At 46.0% G+C, this 19,346-nt stretch overlaps 1 protein-coding gene across 1 annotated transcript in view; it reads right to left on the bottom strand.

Annotated features, from left to right (window-relative positions):
* asic1b (acid-sensing (proton-gated) ion channel 1b) overlaps positions 1 to 13,779 on the bottom strand; it is a 572,780-nt gene extending 559,001 nt beyond the window's left edge. The window contains exon 1 of the mRNA XM_051925074.1: positions 12,715 to 13,779. Within this exon, the coding sequence (XP_051781034.1) occupies positions 12,715 to 13,076 (362 nt within the window). The 5' untranslated portion in view covers positions 13,077 to 13,779. The remainder of the gene's footprint in view (positions 1 to 12,714) is intronic.
* Positions 13,780 to 19,346: the final 5,567 nt, after the last annotated feature.

Raw genomic sequence — 19,346 nt, 5'->3', positions numbered from 1 at the left:
TATCTATCTATCTATCTATCTATTATATAGTGCCTTTCATATCTATCTATCTATCTATCTATCTATCTATCTATCTATCTATCTATCTATCTATCTATCTATCTATCTATCTATCTATCTATTATATAGTGCCTTTCATATCTATCTATCTATCTATCTATCTATCTATCTATCTATCTATCTATCTATCTATCTATCTATCTACTGCTCAAAAAAATGAAAGGACCGCTTTGTTAATCCGAGTACAGCATCAAGTCCATGACTCTTGTGGGCTATTGATCTGGTCAGTTAAGCAGCAGATGGGCTTGTTCATCAGTTTCAGCAGCTTTGGTGCACTAGAGGGGCAACAATGAGATGACCCCCAAAACAGGAATGAATGGTTTAACAGGTGGAGGGAGGCCACTGACATTTTTCCCTCCTCATCTGTTTTGTCACTCGTTTTGCATTTGGCTGTGGTCAGTGTCAGTATTGGTAGCATGAGGCCATACCTGGACCCTACAGAGCTGGCACAGGTAGTCCAACTTCTCCTGGATGGCAGGCACATCAATACGTGGCATTGCCAGAAGGTTTGCTGTGTCTCCCAGCACAGTCTCAAGGGCATGGAGGAGATTCCTAGAGACAGGCAATTACTCTAGGAGAGCTGGACAGGGCCCCTCATAGAAGGTCCTTAACCCATCAGCAGGACCCACCAATATCTGCTCCTTTGGGCATGGAGGGACAGGATGAGCACTGGCGTGAATGTCTCTGACCAAACAATCAGAAACAGACTTCATGAGGGTGGCCTGAGGGTCCGACATCCTCTAGTGGGCCCTGTGCTCACTGCCTGCCCAGCACCTTGGAGCTTGATTGGCACTTGCCATAGAATGCCAGAATTGGCAGGTCAACCACTGGCGCCCTGTGCTTTTCACAGATGAGAGCCGGTTCACCTTGAACACATGTGACAGACGTGAAAGGGTCTGGAGAAGCCGTGGAGAACGTAACATCGTTCAGCATGACCAGTTTGGTAGGGGTCAGGGATGATATATCTGGGGAGGCATATCCATGGAGGGACGCACAGACCTCAACAGGGTAGACAACGGCACCTTGACCGCCATTAGGTATCAGGATGAAATCCTTGGACCCATTGTCAGACCCTATGCTGGTGCAGTGGACCCTGGGTTCCTCCTGGTGCACGGCAATGCCCGGCCTCATGTGGCGAGAGGATGAAGGAATTGATCCCATTGACTGCTCCCCCCCACCTCAATCCAATAGAGCACCTCTGGGTGGGACATTATGTTTCGGTTCATCTGACGCCTCAGACTGTGCAGGAGCTCAATGATACCCTGGTCCAGATCTGAGAGGAGATCCCCCAGGACACCATCCATCATCTCATTAGGACGTTGTCAGGCATTGGGGGGCATACAAACTAGTGAGTACGATTTGGAGTTGCTGCAATGACATTTCGTCCAAATGGACTCGCCTGCCTGCCTGCCCCATCATTGATTCCCTTTGATTTTCGGGTGTCTTTGAGTTCAGCCCTCTCTCTGTAGGTTCATCATTTTCATTTCCATCCTTTCGTTCCTGACACATCATCATATCAGTCCACAGCAGTAGAGATAGCCAGCAGGATTTGTTTTCCCCATTGAGATCTGATGTGTTTTCAAAGCGTTCCTTTACTTTTTTCCAGTAGTTCATATATATAATTTTATATGTATATGTATGCTTTTTCAGACACGTGAGCATTAGGGGGTGTTTATGGGATTGTGCTGGATGAATACAGAGAAGGAGACGAGGGTGACGCCACCACTACCTTTCGTTCCTTCTGTTTTATGAGGCCTAGAAGACTCCAGAAGTCTGATGAGGTCACTTCCCCTCCCACACACAAAGCCACGCCCCTTCTGGTCTCGGCCCTATTTAACCAAAGCCCTCCCTGAAGTGGGCCCTCTCTGTCCGATCTCCGAATTTCCTCTTTTTTTTTTCCCAGCAGGTGTTTCACCAAACCTTTGCTCAGCACATTGGCGTTTTCTTTCTTCGGATATCACAATTAAGTTAGTCCTCCCCTAAGACCCCGACTCTCACTGTTTTGTTTCTTTCACATATCACATATCTTGACTTCACAAAGTCTTCATCCACCTTCACTTTTTCTCATATTTTTTTTTAATGTTGCAGCCTGCTGCTAAAATCATTTCTATTCATTTTCTCCTTCATCAAGCAACACTGAATGCCCCCCGAGTGACAAAGCAAAAACAAGATTTGGGAAATTTTTGCAAATGTATTCAAAATCAAAGACTGAAATCTGCCATCAAGTATTCCGAGCTTTTGCTTTGTCTCAGGTGCCTCTCGTTCTATTGAGATGTTTAGGGTCCACTGGTGGTCAGTTCAGTCGACCGGAATGAGTAGGAGAGGCACACACGTGTCCATTGGGGGGTCTCACAGCTGACAATGACAAAGCCATGAGGTTACAGTGATTGTCTGAAAGTGGGTGAAGCACAAAAACATTTCTGCAGCATTGGGGGACCCCAAGAGCACAGTGGGACTTGGAAAAACTTTGGAACAAACAGGGTCTCCCTAGAGCTGGCCGTTCAGCCAAAATGAGCGAGGGCCACGGTAAGAGAGCTGACCAAGACCCTGCTGGTCTGTCTGATCTGCAGAGATCGTGTGGGGAGATGGTAGAAGCTTCAAGAAGGACAACCAAAGGCTACAACAGTGGGCTTCATGACGGAACGGCCAGACAGAAGCATCTCCTCGATTAAAGACTCATGAAGGCCCTCTTGAATTTTTGCAAAAAAAAAGGCACCTAAAAGACCCTCAGCTTATGAGAAACAGGATTCTGTAATCTGATGGAACCAAGATGGAGCTGTTTTAAGCATCCCTTTCTGGAGGAATTGGGGGACCACCCATCACCTGTGCAACAGCATGTTGGTCAGTAGCATCAGGGGCTGGGGGGGGAATAACCTGGGTGGAGGAACAGCTGATATCCTTAATGAAAAACCTGCTCGGACCACCCTGGACTTTAGACCGGACTAAAGGAAACCCAAGAGTGGCTGAGGAACAACTCTGGGAGGGTCTTGACCATTGGTGAAGAGACCTGAAAATGGGTGGTCCAGCCTGACAGTGGGAGCATGCAGAGAGACGAATGGCAGAGAATCCCCCAAATTCCGGGGGCGGGGTGTGATGCTTGTGGCATCAGACCCAAAAAAGACCCCAGGGTGGCATCATGGTTGCCAAAGTACTGAGGAGAAGGCTCTGAATGCTGGGGTCATTGTTCCATTTTATTGCAAATTTGCATACAATTGTTCATATCATTCTGTGTTTGCGGGGGGATTAAGAGCTGCTTGGTGAGATGATGTGAGCACAAGGCTGCATGAAGAAAGTGAAGGGGGGCCGAGGACTCTCTGTTGACACACACACACACACACACACACACACATACACACACACTCTTATATGTTATATGCTGTAGCTGGAAAGCCGCAAAGAAGGAAAACGAGTCACATACCCTGAACTCGCTTTTTTTAATTCCTCAGCTGTCAACTCCTACCAGGTATCATCATCAGAGGAAAACGATGAACCCAAGGCAAGAGAAAGCAAATGGGGGGGGGATTTGGGGGGGATTTGGGGGGATTGCTTAACATCATATTATTAAATAAGGAAGTGAGTCCCCTCTCCAAAGTGAATCACAAAATGTCCCTCAGACCCCCCCAGCCAAATCACTCCCACCCTCACCCTGTAGTTCCCGCTATTTTTCCTCATCAGGTTCTAGTGAGTCCCCCAGAAGCAGCAGGCACACCCCCCCATCTCGACAGTCTCTCCGGATCTAAAATGAGACTTCCATGTTCATGTATTTTATTGGTACAGCCTCCCCTTGAAGCAATAAGCCCTCTCAATGCTCACCCACCATTTTGTAGTACCAGTTAACGGTCCTATGCAGCTCTCAAAAAATCCCCCCCCCCCCTAAATAAAAGCTGCCAGCCAGCCCCCCAACTTGAATTCAAATGGCTTGAAATGCTGCCTATATAGCACCTTGCTGCGAGATGAGAATTCCAGCAGATGGGGCTCAGCCATGTTCTGTTTGCAGGCATAATGAGGAGGTGGGCTGTTGTGGTTGGGGTCTTAGCACCTGCTTCCTGTCAGGTGGTCTTAAACTGGCCTTACTTTTGCTTTTCTCCTGATTGGCTGCTGGGAGAGCCGCTGGCCTCCATTGGAAAAGGCGTTTTCACAAAATCAAAGGATATGTAAGTCACTTTGGGGTAGGAATACCCCAAAAGACACTATATGACATTTGCTTGCCCTACCTAAGGGTGGGGAACCTCCTGGAAGGCACTTCAAGAGACCAGTCAAACACCCTTGAGGCTCTCAATCATCAAAGCGCCATATAAAACAAGAACTGATTTTATCAATAATTTTGGACCCTGTCCCACTGCAGCCTCTTCTATTTCTTAGGGGTTAACCAAGAAAGGCACTATATAACTTAACCAAATTCCATCCATCCATTTTCCAACCCGCTATATCCTAACTACAGGGTCATGGGGGTCTGCTGGAGTCAATCCCAGCCAACACAGGGTGCAAGGCAGGAAAGAAACCCTGGGCATGGCGCCAGCCCACCGCAGGGCGCACACACCCCCACACCAAGCACACACTAGGGCCAATTTAGAATCGCCAATCCACCTAACCTGCATGTCTTTGGACTGTGGGAGGAAACCCATGCAGACACGGGGAGAACATGCAAACTCCATGCAGGGAGGACCTGGGAAGCAAACCTAAGTCTCCTTACTGCGAGGTAGCAGCACTACATACTGCGCCACCATGCCACCTAACCAAATTCCATTAAATCTTAATAATGTGGTCTGGCCCACTACCCTAGGGAAGGGCATCATCATGAAAGGCGCTATATAAAACAGAGACTGATTTCATGGGGTCAGGCCCACTAACCCAGGGAAGGGTATTATCTTGAAAGGTGCTATATAAAGCAGCGACTGATCTCTTTCTGTAACTTTGAACCCTGAAGATGCAGTCAGAGACACCAGAGAATCTTGCAATAGCACCTTGTGAAAGGCGCTATATAATAACAACCAATTTCAATTTCTATCCATTACATCCTGAGCATGCAGACAGGCACACTAAAGGCTCTCACACTGAAGATGGCCACCATGAAAGATGCTATATAAAAGAAGAAGACCTGACGTCCTCCTTGAACTTTGAGTTCCCAAGGATGCAGTGAAATGCACCACAGGCACCCCATCCTGAAGACACGGGAGGGGTGACCACAATGAAAGGCACTATATAGTAGTTTTGAACCCAAAGTCAAGCAGTGGTCCTTGGTTCCTCAGGGATCCACCAATAAAGGCACTATATGATACAGATGATTGCTATTTCTACCCTTAAATCCTAAAGATGTGCACTTGAGGCTCTCCATTCATGAAGACATCCACCACAAATGGTGCTCTGCATAGCAACGGGAACTTGGAGCCCTCGAGATTCGTTCAGGCACAATGCAGACTTTCCACTCAATGGCACACAGGAGAGGAGAGCATCGATGAAAGGCACTATATAAAGAAAATACGGATTTTGTTCTAAAACTTTGAACACTCAAGCAGATGTTCTCCTTACCTTTAGAGTACCCCCAGAAAGACAATAAAGGAGATGACTAATTTCTGACTGTAACATTAAACAGAGGCTCACCTTCGGCAAGATTCAGAGAGGAGGTACAACAGGAAAGGCACTGTATAAAACAGGGACCGATAATCTATCTATATGCTATATAGTGCCTTTCACATCCATCTATCTATCTATCTATCTATCTATCTATCTATCTATCTATCTATCTATCTATCTATCTATCTATCTATCTATCTATCTATCTGTAGTGCTTTTCATCTATCTATCTATCTATCTATCTATCTATCTATCTATCTATCTATCTATCTATCTATCTATCTATCTATCTATTATATAGTGCGTCTCATTCACCCTGAAAGGCACTATATTAAAGCAGAACAATTGATTTCCTTTGATAAGCTCTCCATCCTAAAGACACAGCAGAAGAACTCATCATGTAAGGCGCTATAAATACCCAATACTGAATTCTCTTAATCAGGCCCACTAGAGAATCTTCTTCCTCTAGACACAATGACAGGTGATGATCGTGAAAGGCGCTATATAAAGCAAGTACTGGTTTCATCTTGTAAGCCTAATCTTTAAAGCTGCTGTGTGTGACTCTCATGACTTCTTTGGTGGACTTGGAGCTGCCTCACCTGGGGCTGTATAGCGCCCTGCACTGAACTAGCAGTAAAACTCCACCGTATATTAAACTCCCAGCTTCTCGCACAGAGTGACGTGCGGCTCACTCAAAGGCACAAGTGTGACTGAACGCTCCTCTGTAAAATGCCATTAATTAAGGTTTCACTTTCAAACGTATATCACACAATGGGTGGCATTCCACAGTTAGTTGATGGTAATCTAAGTAGAATAGAAAAGCCCCCTCATGCTGTTTATACTCGAGTTAATGTGTGGCACCACAGAGCTGACGTAAAATTACTAATCTTCAGACTTAGGGTAATAAGAAAAATTACAGGGCTGTCATGTCGGCTTTCTTAATGGCTCGCTTGTAATGCATGGGAATGTCGCTATCAGTCACTCCATCGCTGCAAAGGCTGAGCGGGGTCTCGACCAAACGAGTCACTCAATCACAGACTGGAAAGTCACCACATCACACTTAACACTCAGGCTGCTGCCACCCCAGTGGGCATCACGCAGGCTTTTCATTTCAGATCACTGGGAGACCCCCTACTTACTCAAATGACTATATAGCACCCTCCAGCACTTCAGCAGCTAGAAGACCACCAAACTGACTTTCATAGACAGATTGTCCAGTTAGCACGTTCACCCGTGAAAGGTGCTTTATTTAAAACATGTGCTCTCTACTTGTCTCATCTCTTATCTCACATGTGACTATATAGCGCCTTGAAGTTGCCCACATGTAATATAACAACATTCTCAGACCCACTTAGTCCAGTTCAGGATCATGGGGGGTGTTGGGGGGATGCAGTGGGTCAAGAAAGTCAGCTTAGAGACCCGCCTGCTGCTAAAGTGCAAGGCGCTATATAGTAATTTGAGTAAGTAAGAGGTCTCCCAGTGCTCTTGAGTGTTCAAGTTACGATGATGCCAATGTGATATAGCACCTTTCAGTATGGCATAGTGGTTAAGGCCCGGTGTTGTGGGTTCAAATCCCACCGCTGACACTATGTGATCACGAAAGAGGCAATTCACCCACCTCTGCTCCAAGTGTCTCGGAGATGTCGTAAGTCACCTTGGGTAAAAGTGTCCACCCAATGATAAAAATTAATAATGATACAGTAAACCTGGAGCCAAGTTTGGCAGCCCTGGGCACAAGGCAGGAAAGCCACACTCAGGAGCTGCCAGATAACTTAACCTGCGTCTCTGTTGAGGTTTGGAGTACCAAAGAGGCCGAACCGATGAAGACACTGGCGATCAAAAAGGGGCGTGGGGTTTGAACCCAGGATACTGGAGGCGGCAGCAGTGCTAACCCTTGACATTTCTTCAATGTCTGTGCCTAAACTCTAGAGATGTGCACCTTCAAGGCGGTCTCACCATGAAAGGCACTATATAACATAATGACCGGATTCCCTTCTATAGGTTTAAACCTTAAACATCCAGTCTCTTTCTTCAAGGTGGAAGGACATGTTCTTTTTGGTCGCATGTCAGTGCCCTGCATCTAAGTGGTTAGGTAAAAGTCTTACACTCTCATATTTAATATGTAGGGGTCTCGGGGGGGGGGTTGAGGTGTGGTTCCTGGGTACAAACCAAACATGCAGGGCCAACTTAGATTCGCTGTTTCATCTCATCTACATGTCTTTTAGGGTTCTGCAACGAAAACACGGACAGTGACTGGGATATAAACCCACTGGACCCCCTGTGCCAACGTGCCGCCCCACTCTTCAAGAATTTTTAAGCAATCGATTCAATGAAATCAGGTGACTCCTCCACGTTTCCTCCTGCAACGTAAGGACCAGGCCGTCTGAGTTTAAATTATAAAGATGTCCTTCTTAATGCTATGCAGTGAAGGTGTTCACCATGAAAGGCGCTATATAAAACATGGAATTACTTCCATCAGTAGCATTAACCTTTAAATGGCTCCAAGGGGTGGAAGACTCTCCATGTTTTTTGTGCTCTCCGATATAGCGCCCAGCTCCCTTATTCACAGACCCCTTGAAAATGCCAAGTTATTTAGGGAAGCTGCCTGCCAAGAAAGGCGCTATACAGCATTAGTGAATGTACAAACACTGAGGCTGCCAATCAGACCTCAATCAGACAATATAGTGCCCAGCTTCCTTACTCTTTTGGATTCTTGAGTCTCAGCCTAACACTTAAAATGTCACACTGTAAATGTAGAAGATGCCCAGTGTGTTTTTGAATGGGACCCTGTGATGGAATGGCACTCCATCCAGGGCTGGCTCTGCACACACCCTCTAGTTTTGAGAATGTTGTGTTATTCGCCATCAAAGGCGCTATACTAACACTACTGTACGTACAAACACTGAGGCCACCAACGAGTCCATCAGCCTCACACTTGATCATTTCTGACAATGCCCTGTTGTTGTATAGCGCCTTGGATGGCAAACAACTGCCTTGAATATCCTGACAGTCCAGCATTGAAAATCAAGGGCGCTATATAATGCTGGTGAATATGCATGGAATGGCACCCCATCCAGGGTTGGTTCTTCGCCATTTGGCCTGTACCCCATTGCAGATCCCTCTAGTTTTAACATGTTATGTCGGAAAGATGTTTGCCATGAAAGGTGCTATATGACACTAGCAACGAGGCTGCCAATCAGACCTCACACTTCATTGTTTCTGACAATATAGCGCCCTTACTCCTTTGAAGTCTTCAGTCTCAGCCTATAATACTGAAGATGTTGTACTAATTTGTCAAAGATGCCCACTCTGAGTGAGTGGGACCCTGTGATGAAATGGCGCTCCATCCACAGCTGGTTGGTTGTGTTCTACCCGATCATAGATCCCTCCAGCTTTGACAATGTTGTGTTATTCGGGTAAACTGTTCACAATCAAAGACGCTACACAACTCTAGAATACAGCATGTATAAACACTGAGGCTGCCACCGAGTCAGTCAGACCTCACACTTGATTCTTTCTGACAATATAGCGCCCAGCTCGCTTATTTCTTTCGATTTCTTGAGTCTTAACCTAAAAGAAGCCTAGTGTGCCTCAGTGTGGACCCCTGTGATGGAAAGGCGCTCCATCCAGGATTGGTTCTGTTGTACCCCGTCACACATCCCTCTAGTTTTGAGAACGTTTTGCTATATAACACTATAACACAAGGGCAGGTACAAACACTGAGGTTGCCAATCAGACCTCACACTTGATTGTTTCTGCCAATATAGCGCCCAGCTCCTTTGAAGTCTTGAGTCTCAGCCTATAACACTGAAAGTGTCGTACAAAATTGTCAAAGATGCCCAGTGTGAGTGAGTGGGACCCTGCGATGGAATGGCACTCCATCCAGGGTTGGTTCTTCGTTATCTGCCCTGTACCCCATCGCAGATCCCTCTAGTTTTGAGAATGCCATGTTATTTAGGGAAGCAGTCTGCCGTCAAAGGTGCCATACAACACTAGCAATGAGGCTGCCAATCAGACCACACACTGCCGATATATAGCGCCCAACTCCCTTACTCCTTTAAATTCTTCTAAAATGTCAGAGGTGCCCATTGTGAGTGAGTGGGTCCCTGTGATGGAATGGCACCCCATCCAGGGTTGGCTCTTCGGCTTGTGCCCACCACCTCAGCCCAGATCCCTCTAGTTTTGAGAATGCCATGTCATTCAGGGAAGCTGTTCACCAGGAAAGGTGCTTTACAACCCACGCATGTGTACCAACACTGAGGTTGCCAATCAGAGCTCACACTTGGTCGCTTCTGTCGATATATAGCACCCCACTCCCTTACTCTTTCAGATCCTTGAGTCTTAGCCTAACACTTGAGATGTCTTACTAAAATGTAAAAGATGCCCATTGTGCCTGAGTATGGGCCCCTGTGATCGAGTGGCACTCCGCTGTCCCACATCACACATCCCTGTGGTTTTGAGAATGTTTTGTTATCCAAAGCGGCCATTCAGCATTAAAGCTGCTATACTAAACAAAGGAACCCCTGCCATCTGTAGCATTATCACATTCAAACTGCTGCCATTTCTCAAAGTGGCGGCAGATGTTCCATTTGGATCGCTTTCTCCTATATAGCGCCCAGCTCTTTTACTTTTTCAGATTCTCAAGACTGGCTCCCCGGGTGAGTCTCAGCCGAACACATAAGATGTCATACTAAAATGTAACAGATGACAACTGTGGGTGCGAGTGCCACCCTGTGATGGAATGGCACCCCATCCAGAGTTAGTCCTTCAGCTTGTGCCCAGTACCCCATCCCAGACCCCTCTAGTTTTGAGAATGTTGTGTTATTCAGGGAAGCTGTTCGCCTTCAAAGGCGCTATACTAACATTACTGTACATACGGACACTGAGGTCACCAACGAGTCCACCAGCGTCACACTTGATCGTTTCTGACAGTGCCCTGGTTATTGTATAGCACTTTTGATGGCAAACAACTACCTGACAGTCCAGCATTGAAAATCGAGAGCACTATATAACCCTGGCGAATATACACGGAATGGCACCCCATCCAGGGTCGGTTCTTCATCATCTGCCCTGTACCCCATCACAGATCCCTCTAGTTTTGAAAATGTCAGGTTATTTAGGAAAGCTGTTTGCCATGAAAGGCACCCCCATACAACACTAGCAATGAGGCTGCCAATCAGACCTCACACTTGACCATTTGTGACCTTATATCGTGCCCAGTATCCTTACTCTTTCAGATCCTTGAATCTTAGTTTAACATTTAAGATGTCGTGCTAAAAGATAAAAGATGCCCAGTCTGCCTCAGTGTGGGCCCCTGGCTGTAATAGAATGGCGCACCGTCCAGGGTTGGTTCTTCATCATCTGCCCTACACCCCTACACAGATCCTTGTGCATTTTAACACTAGCGTATGTACACTGAATGGCGCCCTGTCCGGGGTTGATTCTTCGTCATCTGCCCTATATCCCATTGCAGATCCCTCTTGTTTTGTCATGTTATTTAGGAAAGCTATTTGCCATGAAAGGCTTTATATGACACTAGCACTGAGGCTGCCAATCACACTTGATCGTTGGTGCCCATATATAGCGCCCAGCATCCTTACTCTTTCAGATCCTTGAGTCTTAGCCTAACACTTAAGATGTCTTACTAAAACGTAAAAGATGCCCAGTTTAGGTGCAAGTGGGACCCTGTGATAGAATGGTGCCCCATCTAGGGCTGGCTCTACAGCTTGTGCCCAGTACCCCATCACAGATCTCTCAATTTTTGAGAATGTTGTGTTATTCGCCATCAAAGGCGCTATACTAACACTACTGTACGTAAAAAAACACTGAGACAGCCTTCATCCAGCCATCAGCCTCACACTTGATCATTTCTGACAGTGCCCTGGTGTTGCATAGCGCCTTGGATGGCAAACGACTGCCTTGAATATCCTGACATTCCAGTACTGAAAATCGAGGGCGCTATATAACCCTGGCCAATGTACATGGAATGGCACTCCGTTGCAGGGATGGCTCTTCCGCTTGTGCCAGGCACCTCATCACGCTTCCCTCTCGTTTTGGAGAATGTCCTGTTATTTCAGGAAGCTGTCTGCCATGAAAGGTGCTATATAATACTAGCATGTGTGCAAAACACTAAGGCTGCCAATCAGACGTGACACTTGATTGTTTCTGACAATATAGCGCCCTTACTCTTTTGAAGTCTTCAGCCTCAGCCTAACAATCCAGATGTCGTACGAAAATGTAAAAGACCTCCAGTGTGACTGAGTGAGTGAGTGGGACCCTGCGGTGGAACGGCTCTCCGTCCAAGATGGGTTCTGTTGTACCTTCGTCACACATCCCCCCTGGTTTTGAAACTATTTTGTTATTCAGAGCAGCGTCTCGACATTAAAGGCGCTATATAACACTAGCACGTGTACAAACACTGAGGCTGCCAATCAGACCTCCCACTTGATTGTCTCTGACAATATAGCGCCCAGCTCCTTTACTCTTTCGAATTCTTCCGTCTCAGCCAATAACACTGAAGATGTCGTATTAAATTGTCAAAGATGCCCACTCTGAGTGAGTGGGACCCTGCGATGGAATGGCGCTTACCCGATCAGAGATCCCTCCAGCTTTGAGAACGTTGTGTTATTCGGGTAAACTGTTCGCCATCATAGGCGCTATACAGCTCTAGCGTACGTATAAACACCGAGGCTGCCACCGAGTCAGTCAGACCTCACGCTTGATTATTTCTCACAATATAGCGCCAAGCTCGATTATTCTTTCGAATTCTTGAATCTTAACCTAACATGTAAGATTGGTTTAAGTGTGGGCCCCTTGGAAAGTCGCTCCGTTCAGGATTGGTTCTGTTGTACCCCATCATACATCCCTCTAGTTTTGAGAATGTTTTGCTATCCTGAGTATCTGTTCGCCATCAAAGGCGCTATATAACACTGGGGCAGGTACAAACACACAATCAGCTCTCGCACTCGATCGTTTCTGACAATACAGCGACCAGCCCGGAAATATCAAGCCACCTTAGCCAACCCACACACACACACACAGCTTCCCACCCCTCCCAAGTTCGAGCCCGGTTGGACCCACCTGTGGTTGAGCAGCGCCAGAAGCTCCCCAGCGTGGTACAAGTCGTTGCGTGTCACCCGGCTGAAGCGGAACTCGTTGAGGTTGCAGAAGGTAATAGCCGGGAAGATCATCACCGGCGCGGCCACTTCGTCCAGCTTCGTGACATGCGGGTACTGCAGGTAGAAGTGCACCCGGTCCACGCACACATAGAGCAAGAAGCTGAAGGAGCCGAGGAAGCAGCAGAGCCAGAAGCAGCGCTTGACGCGGAAGCGCCCCGAGCTAAAGATGTGCGAGATGCCGTGCAGCGTGGAGCGGCTGGCAAAGGCGTCCAAAGCGGGTGGCGGCTGGGAGACTCCATCCTCAGGCTCCCCCTTCAGATCCATGTCAAACTTGGCAGTGCAGCACCTCCACCTCCCTCCCCTCCCCTTATCCAAAAAAAGGACAGAGATGAAAAAAAAATATTTATATCTCCAGAAGAAAAGGTGCCGATCGGGCTTTTGGTTCCTTGCACTCACGCAGTCGGGCGGCTCTCCTGCGCTTCAGCGAGCCGCGCTCAGTTCACGCCGCGTTTTATAGGCATCTGCAATCGCCATCTCCAAATGTGTCTTTGCGCCTCCCCGCATTTCCCTCCCACCCCGGAAAGTCGGCAAAACTCACGCTTGCAAGAAGTTTATCCAGCAGCCGCGAACACGGGCACGGGATCGGGCAGCATGGGCTCTTTCGGCTTTGATTTGCATCATCATCCGGAGATTAGCAACGTGCATAAACGGAGCCAAATATAAAGAGCGGAAAAAAATACATAAATGCGACTAGAACAGCAACAGCTCTAAATGCAACCCTTTGCCTGTATATAATAAAAATTATAGGCGTTTCTTAATAGGCTTGATGACTGGAAAACAGTAAGTGTATATCCATCACTGGATCGAAACGAACCGGTAACCCTGGAGCTCCATCCGCTCACACTGGGAGCATGTCAGGTTCAGGAGGCGAGCGTGGAGCGAGCGAGCGAGCGAGAGAGAGAGAGAGAGAGAGAGAGAGAGGCAGGGTGAATACATTAAATCAAAGGGGGAAAAAAGAAAGCAGCCCCCGGCTTCATCAATGCACGTGACTCACAATACGGGATTCCCACGTTTACACAAAACCTTCCGCTGGGCCTTGCAATGTAAATTGTGTTCTCCTGTCTATTTATCTTTTTAGTATTAAAAAAAAAAAGATTTCCTCTGTATGGCAGGTAGGTACCTGGCATATGAAATTTAACAGGAACGGCAAAATTGAGCCTGTGTGAGCATCAAGCGTGCAATGAGAGACATCACCCCAGCGCAGGCCAGGTGTTGGCTTTTTTTTTTTTGCTGTGTGTGTATATATGGAATGGCGGTGTGTGTGTGTGTGTGGACGGATGGGTTGGGGGGGGGGGCTGAGGGAAGTAATTATGAGAGTAACAGTAAACACTTTAGAGAATCATAAACACGGTCGGCTGGCTCCTCCAGACTGAGGCAGCTGCGTTTCGCTATGAGCGCGCGCGCGCGCGCGCTTGTGTGTGTGTGTGTGTGCGGCAATTCGATACGGTCACTCACATTCACCGCACTGCTCGTCCGGAACAGAAGAAGAAAAAAAAAGAAGCAGAAGAAGAAGAAGCGGACATTCCCGTAAGTAACGCAGCCAGTGAGCCCCCCGTCTCTCCGGCGCATCCCCCTATACACAGACAGTAAATAACAAAGCGGCCACTACTACATTCCCCCGCTCGTTTACTCCTCCTGTAAGAATAACAATAACGGGCCTTAACGCGAGTGATTGACAAGCTGTGCGGAAAGGTGCAGCCCAGGAGGACAGATCGGGATTAAACGGGGGGTCCGCTGCGGAAAAGACGTGGAGCAGAGGAGCAGGGAGGGCCGGAGCGGTTGTGTCTGTCAGTGGTGGTGTTTCGGGCGGGGGGGGGGGGGGGGGGGGGGGGGGCGGATTGGCGCTGCGGCGGCGACAGCGGCTTCGAGGCTCCCTGTTCTCTCTCTCTTTCTCCCTCTCTCTCTCTCTCTCTCTCTCTCTCTCTCTCCTCTCTCTCTCTCTCTCTCTCTCTCTCTCTTTCTCTGTCGCTCGCCAGTCTCGCTTTTTCATTTCTTCCTTCTCTTATTCCCACTCCCTGTGCGCCCCCCACACCAATATATCACGAATCTAAAACACTCGCCATAAAGCAAAACGTTCAGCGGTATAATACCTGGGGAAACAGGCGTCAAGACAAAACATCCAATACCAGTATATGTGCGAGGCGCTATAACAAAGGCTTTAACGAGCGGTATTTTGAACAGCAGTATAATATGAACACGTTATTACAACATGTGCGCAAATCGTGATGTAGTAAAAGTAAGGGCTAGCAGTAACTTATTTTAAAGGTAAGTCCTGAATTTTTTCCCATGCCTATACAAAACACACACGCACACACTCACACAACCATATATTTGGATTAGGTGGACTTTCCCAGAGGTAAATTTGTTTTTGCGCAGGAATGTACAAGCATAACGACACAAGAAATAATCCAAGAGAGAAGAAATGATGTCTTGTGCGCGTAAATCAAATGAATGGTTTGCCAGTGGATAAAGTAACGGGCAGCAAATCACGAGCTTTCAAGTTCAGGTTCCAGCCTAGTCTGCTTTAAGAGCCAACACTCTTAAAAAAATAAAATAAATGCCAAAGCGGACCCAAAGGCGGGATGGGGGGATTTTTGGTTCAAGAGTCATCCACATGAAAATTCCACAAACAACCTTTTTTTTTTAAATACGTAAATTAAAACATAATAAGAAATATGTGAAATCTCAATGGCTTCCTGATTTAATAGGACTCTGACTGCATGGAATCACATGGGCTGAGATGAGGTTTTCTAGGTCTGTTGTGTCCTGCTTGGTCGCACCAACTTCATACGCAGAGAAGCCGTCACAGCATGAAAAGGTTCTTAGGCAAGCAATGAGGAACCACATAACTCTATAAAGTGCCACGAAAGAACCGTTATTTATGTTTTTTTTTCTTCATGATTAATAAAGTATTGTAATGAGCACCGAGACCGAAAGACCGGGAAACACAACTAATGATTGCTGAGCCCGATAACAGGCGTGTTCATTTAACAACAAATGATTCGCATTTGTACTTCGAACAGAATCTCTTTTCGGGGAACGCCTCGTAAAAATGCAGTTCCACCTAAACGAGCCAAGGCCATTCTACGTTTGCAGTGTCCCTGATCGTCTTTCAGCGTCGCGTTCCGTGTCCCACTCTGTAATTCGCCGTTATTATCGACGAGGCTCCGTTTAGTGCGCCTAGTGCAGTCTCCGTCTGCCTTCTGGAGTTTTCCCGGGCTTCTAAGGTGCAATGAAAATGTTCCCAGGTTTCCCAGAATCTATCTATCTATCTATCTATCTATCTATCTATCTATCTATCTATCTATCTATCTATTATATAGTGCCTTTCATATCTATCTATCTATCTATCTATCTATCTATCTATCTATCTATCTATCTATCTATCTATCTATTATATAGTGCCTTTCATATCTATCTATCTATCTATCTATCTATCTATCTATCTATCTATCTATCTATCTATCTATCTATCTATCTATCTATCTATTATATAGCGCCTTTCATTTCTATCTATCTATTATATAGTGCCTTTCATATCTATCTATCTATCTATCTATCTATCTATCTATCTATCTATCTATCTATCTATCTATCTATCTATTATATAGTGCCTTTCATATCTATCTATCTATCTATCTATCTATCTATCTATCTATCTATCTATCTATCTATTATATAGTGCCTTTCATATCTATCTATCAATCTATCTATCTATTATATAGCGCCTTTCATTTCTATCTATCTATTATATAGTGCCTTTCATATCTATCTATCTATCTATTATATAGTGCTTTTCATATCTATCTATCTATCTATTTATCTATCTATTATATAGTGCGTTTCATATCTATCTATATATTATATAGTGCCTTTCATATCTATCTATCTATCTATCTATCTATCTATCTATCTATCTATCTATCTATCTATTATATAGTGCCTTTCATATCTATCTATCTATCTATCTATCTATCTATCTATCTATCTATCTATCTATCTATCTATCTATCTATCATTTATTAGGAGCCCTTGGTCGGTGTCTGAGGTGCCCTACGGGTCTCCTACAAATGGTTGGCAGCAAGCAGCCATAAGCGAAACACAATATGGAAGATGAAGTGACTTTTAAAATTATTGCCACATGGAAGAAAAGTGAAGGTGCAACAACCATCAGTCCATCTTGAATGACCTACACCTTCCGGTCTTAGTGACTGCAGTGGGACAGAAGGGTTGCTTCCTCCTCCTCCTCCTCCAGCCGCCACACACAGAGTGCTGGTAACTCCCAGTCCTTTTGTTTTTAAGAGAGTACAGCTGGGAGTTTTGTTTAAACAATTTACCCAGATTTCCATTGTTCTGATTATTGAGGATGGTTAGGAATCGGTGCCCCCCCTAACAGCACCTGGCATAAGACAGTAAGCAGCTCTGGACGGGGCACCACTAGTCCTTTGCCCCACTCCCCCCCCACCTTCAACCCCCAAACCCGATTTCTAGCCATTTCCAGTACACGTTGACTGGTTCGGTTCAGCAATGGCCCACTCCAAAAATAAATGACAGGATGTTGAGGGGTCTGCTGAGAATCTGATTGGCTGTGGCAGATTGACCTGCAGACACCTTGTGTCACTAACCGTGTCATAAGGCTCACCAGCTCATCACTTGTTCCATAAACTCCACTTGAGGTCAAACTAACAGACACCTCGGGAGTTTCTAGCCCACCCAAAGCCGTAACCCACTCAGACCAGTCGCCTGTGCATGTCTGCATGTTATACTGTATGAAAGTGTGTGTGTGTGTGTTTTTCTTTTCTTTGTTTTTTATTCATACTGTTTATGTTATTCGTATGTGACAGTCTGTTATATTACAAGCAGCCCCAAATCGACTGAGTCAAATTCCTCTACATTAAGTACAGGCGAATAAAAGTGACTCTGATTGGAATAATGAAATGGGAATGTAGCGTATTTATGAAATAGTGACTTATTCTTCAATGGCAATGGCCTATCCCAAGGCAGGACCAATCTGTAGACAGGATGCCAGTCCATCGCGGGAGGCATCGACATTCAAAAAAAGGAAAACGCCTCCCGCTGATGCAATCCCTAAGACCACCCATGGGATCCAAACGTAATTTCAGATTCCAAAAAACAGCCTAGATCTCTAGTTCAGTAGGCCACCAGTGCTCCACCGTGCCCATGTATGTGGCAGGATCAATCCATAGACATGGCGCCAGTCCATCGCGGGGGGCATCGACCTTCAAAAATAGGAAAACCTCTTATGCTGATGCAAACACAATAACAAGCCACAGGATCCAAACGTCATTTCAGATTATAAACAAACAGCCCAGATCTCTAAGTCAGCAGCCCACCAGTGTGCCATCATGCCCATATATGTGAAACAGGAGGAAGTGAGGGTCTGCACCTAAGACATGTCCCTCTCAATAAAGGTTAACTCATGTGTGGATTATCATCCTGCTGAATTTCTGAAATTTGTGAATTTCCCCCTGGGATTAATAAAGTATCTATCTATCTAGATAGATAGATTGTTATACAAGTGCTCATGCGAGGCAGCTAATGTGAATGAGGGTAATTCCATGCCAGATCAGGGGTGACGAAGTGCTCTAATCCTTTCTCCCCTTCCACTACAGACCAGTTACGGGAAATCCAGCCTGGCCTTGATGACGTCACTTCCGCTAATGACCCAGAGGGTGTCACTTCCGGTCCAGAGGGCATCATTTCTGGCATCTATGACGTCACTTCTGGTCATGATGCCCGAGGATGCTACTTCCGGTCCCAATGGTGCAATTTCCAGCTCCGCCCCCAACCCCAAGACACCCCCCCCCTCGATGATGTCACTTCCTCTGCCATCCCTTAAAGTCGCCATCTTGGCCACATCCAGGCAGTTCTGTTTTGGCCTCAAGCCTGTGCACAACTGCAGCCAGGTAACATTATACAGGTGGCTACCCCAAACCTTTTTTGTGGCTCCTGTCTGTTCTTTTGACAATATATATATATGTGGTATGTGGTCTGTTGACATCCGCTTTGTATCTACTTCTTCTTATATTTATTATTTTTGTAATAGATAGATAGATAGATAGATAGATAGATAGATAGATAGATAGATAGATAGATAGATAGATAGATAGATAGATAGATAGATAGATAGATAGATAGATAGATAGATAGATACTTTATATGAATTGCATACTCTTTTCAAACAGCAGATTGAATAAGACTTCACAAAGAATGAATGTATTCAAGCTTCAGTCAATGGATGGAGTTGGCCCAGCGTTCAGGAGGCTGAACCCAACTCCAGGGCTCCAGGTTTGATTCCTGTGAGGAGCTTTCATGTTCTTCTCAACGTCACTTCACCTTCTTACAGGTTCTCTAATTTCCCTGTATGTTGAGTACATTTTGAATTCTGAATTGGCATGGTGGAATTCAGTGCTCCCACTGATGGACAGGCATGCTCTCCTGGGTCAGTCTTGACTGGCACCTAATGTAGCAATGATAGATTTATCCTCTCTGCCGCTCGATCATTAAAACAGA

The sequence above is a fragment of the Erpetoichthys calabaricus genome, chromosome 3 (genome assembly GCF_900747795.2).
Source record: "Erpetoichthys calabaricus chromosome 3, fErpCal1.3, whole genome shotgun sequence".
In the NCBI taxonomy this organism is placed as follows: domain Eukaryota; kingdom Metazoa; phylum Chordata; class Cladistia; order Polypteriformes; family Polypteridae; genus Erpetoichthys; species Erpetoichthys calabaricus.
This window is presented reverse-complemented; position numbering and strand designations above follow the sequence as displayed.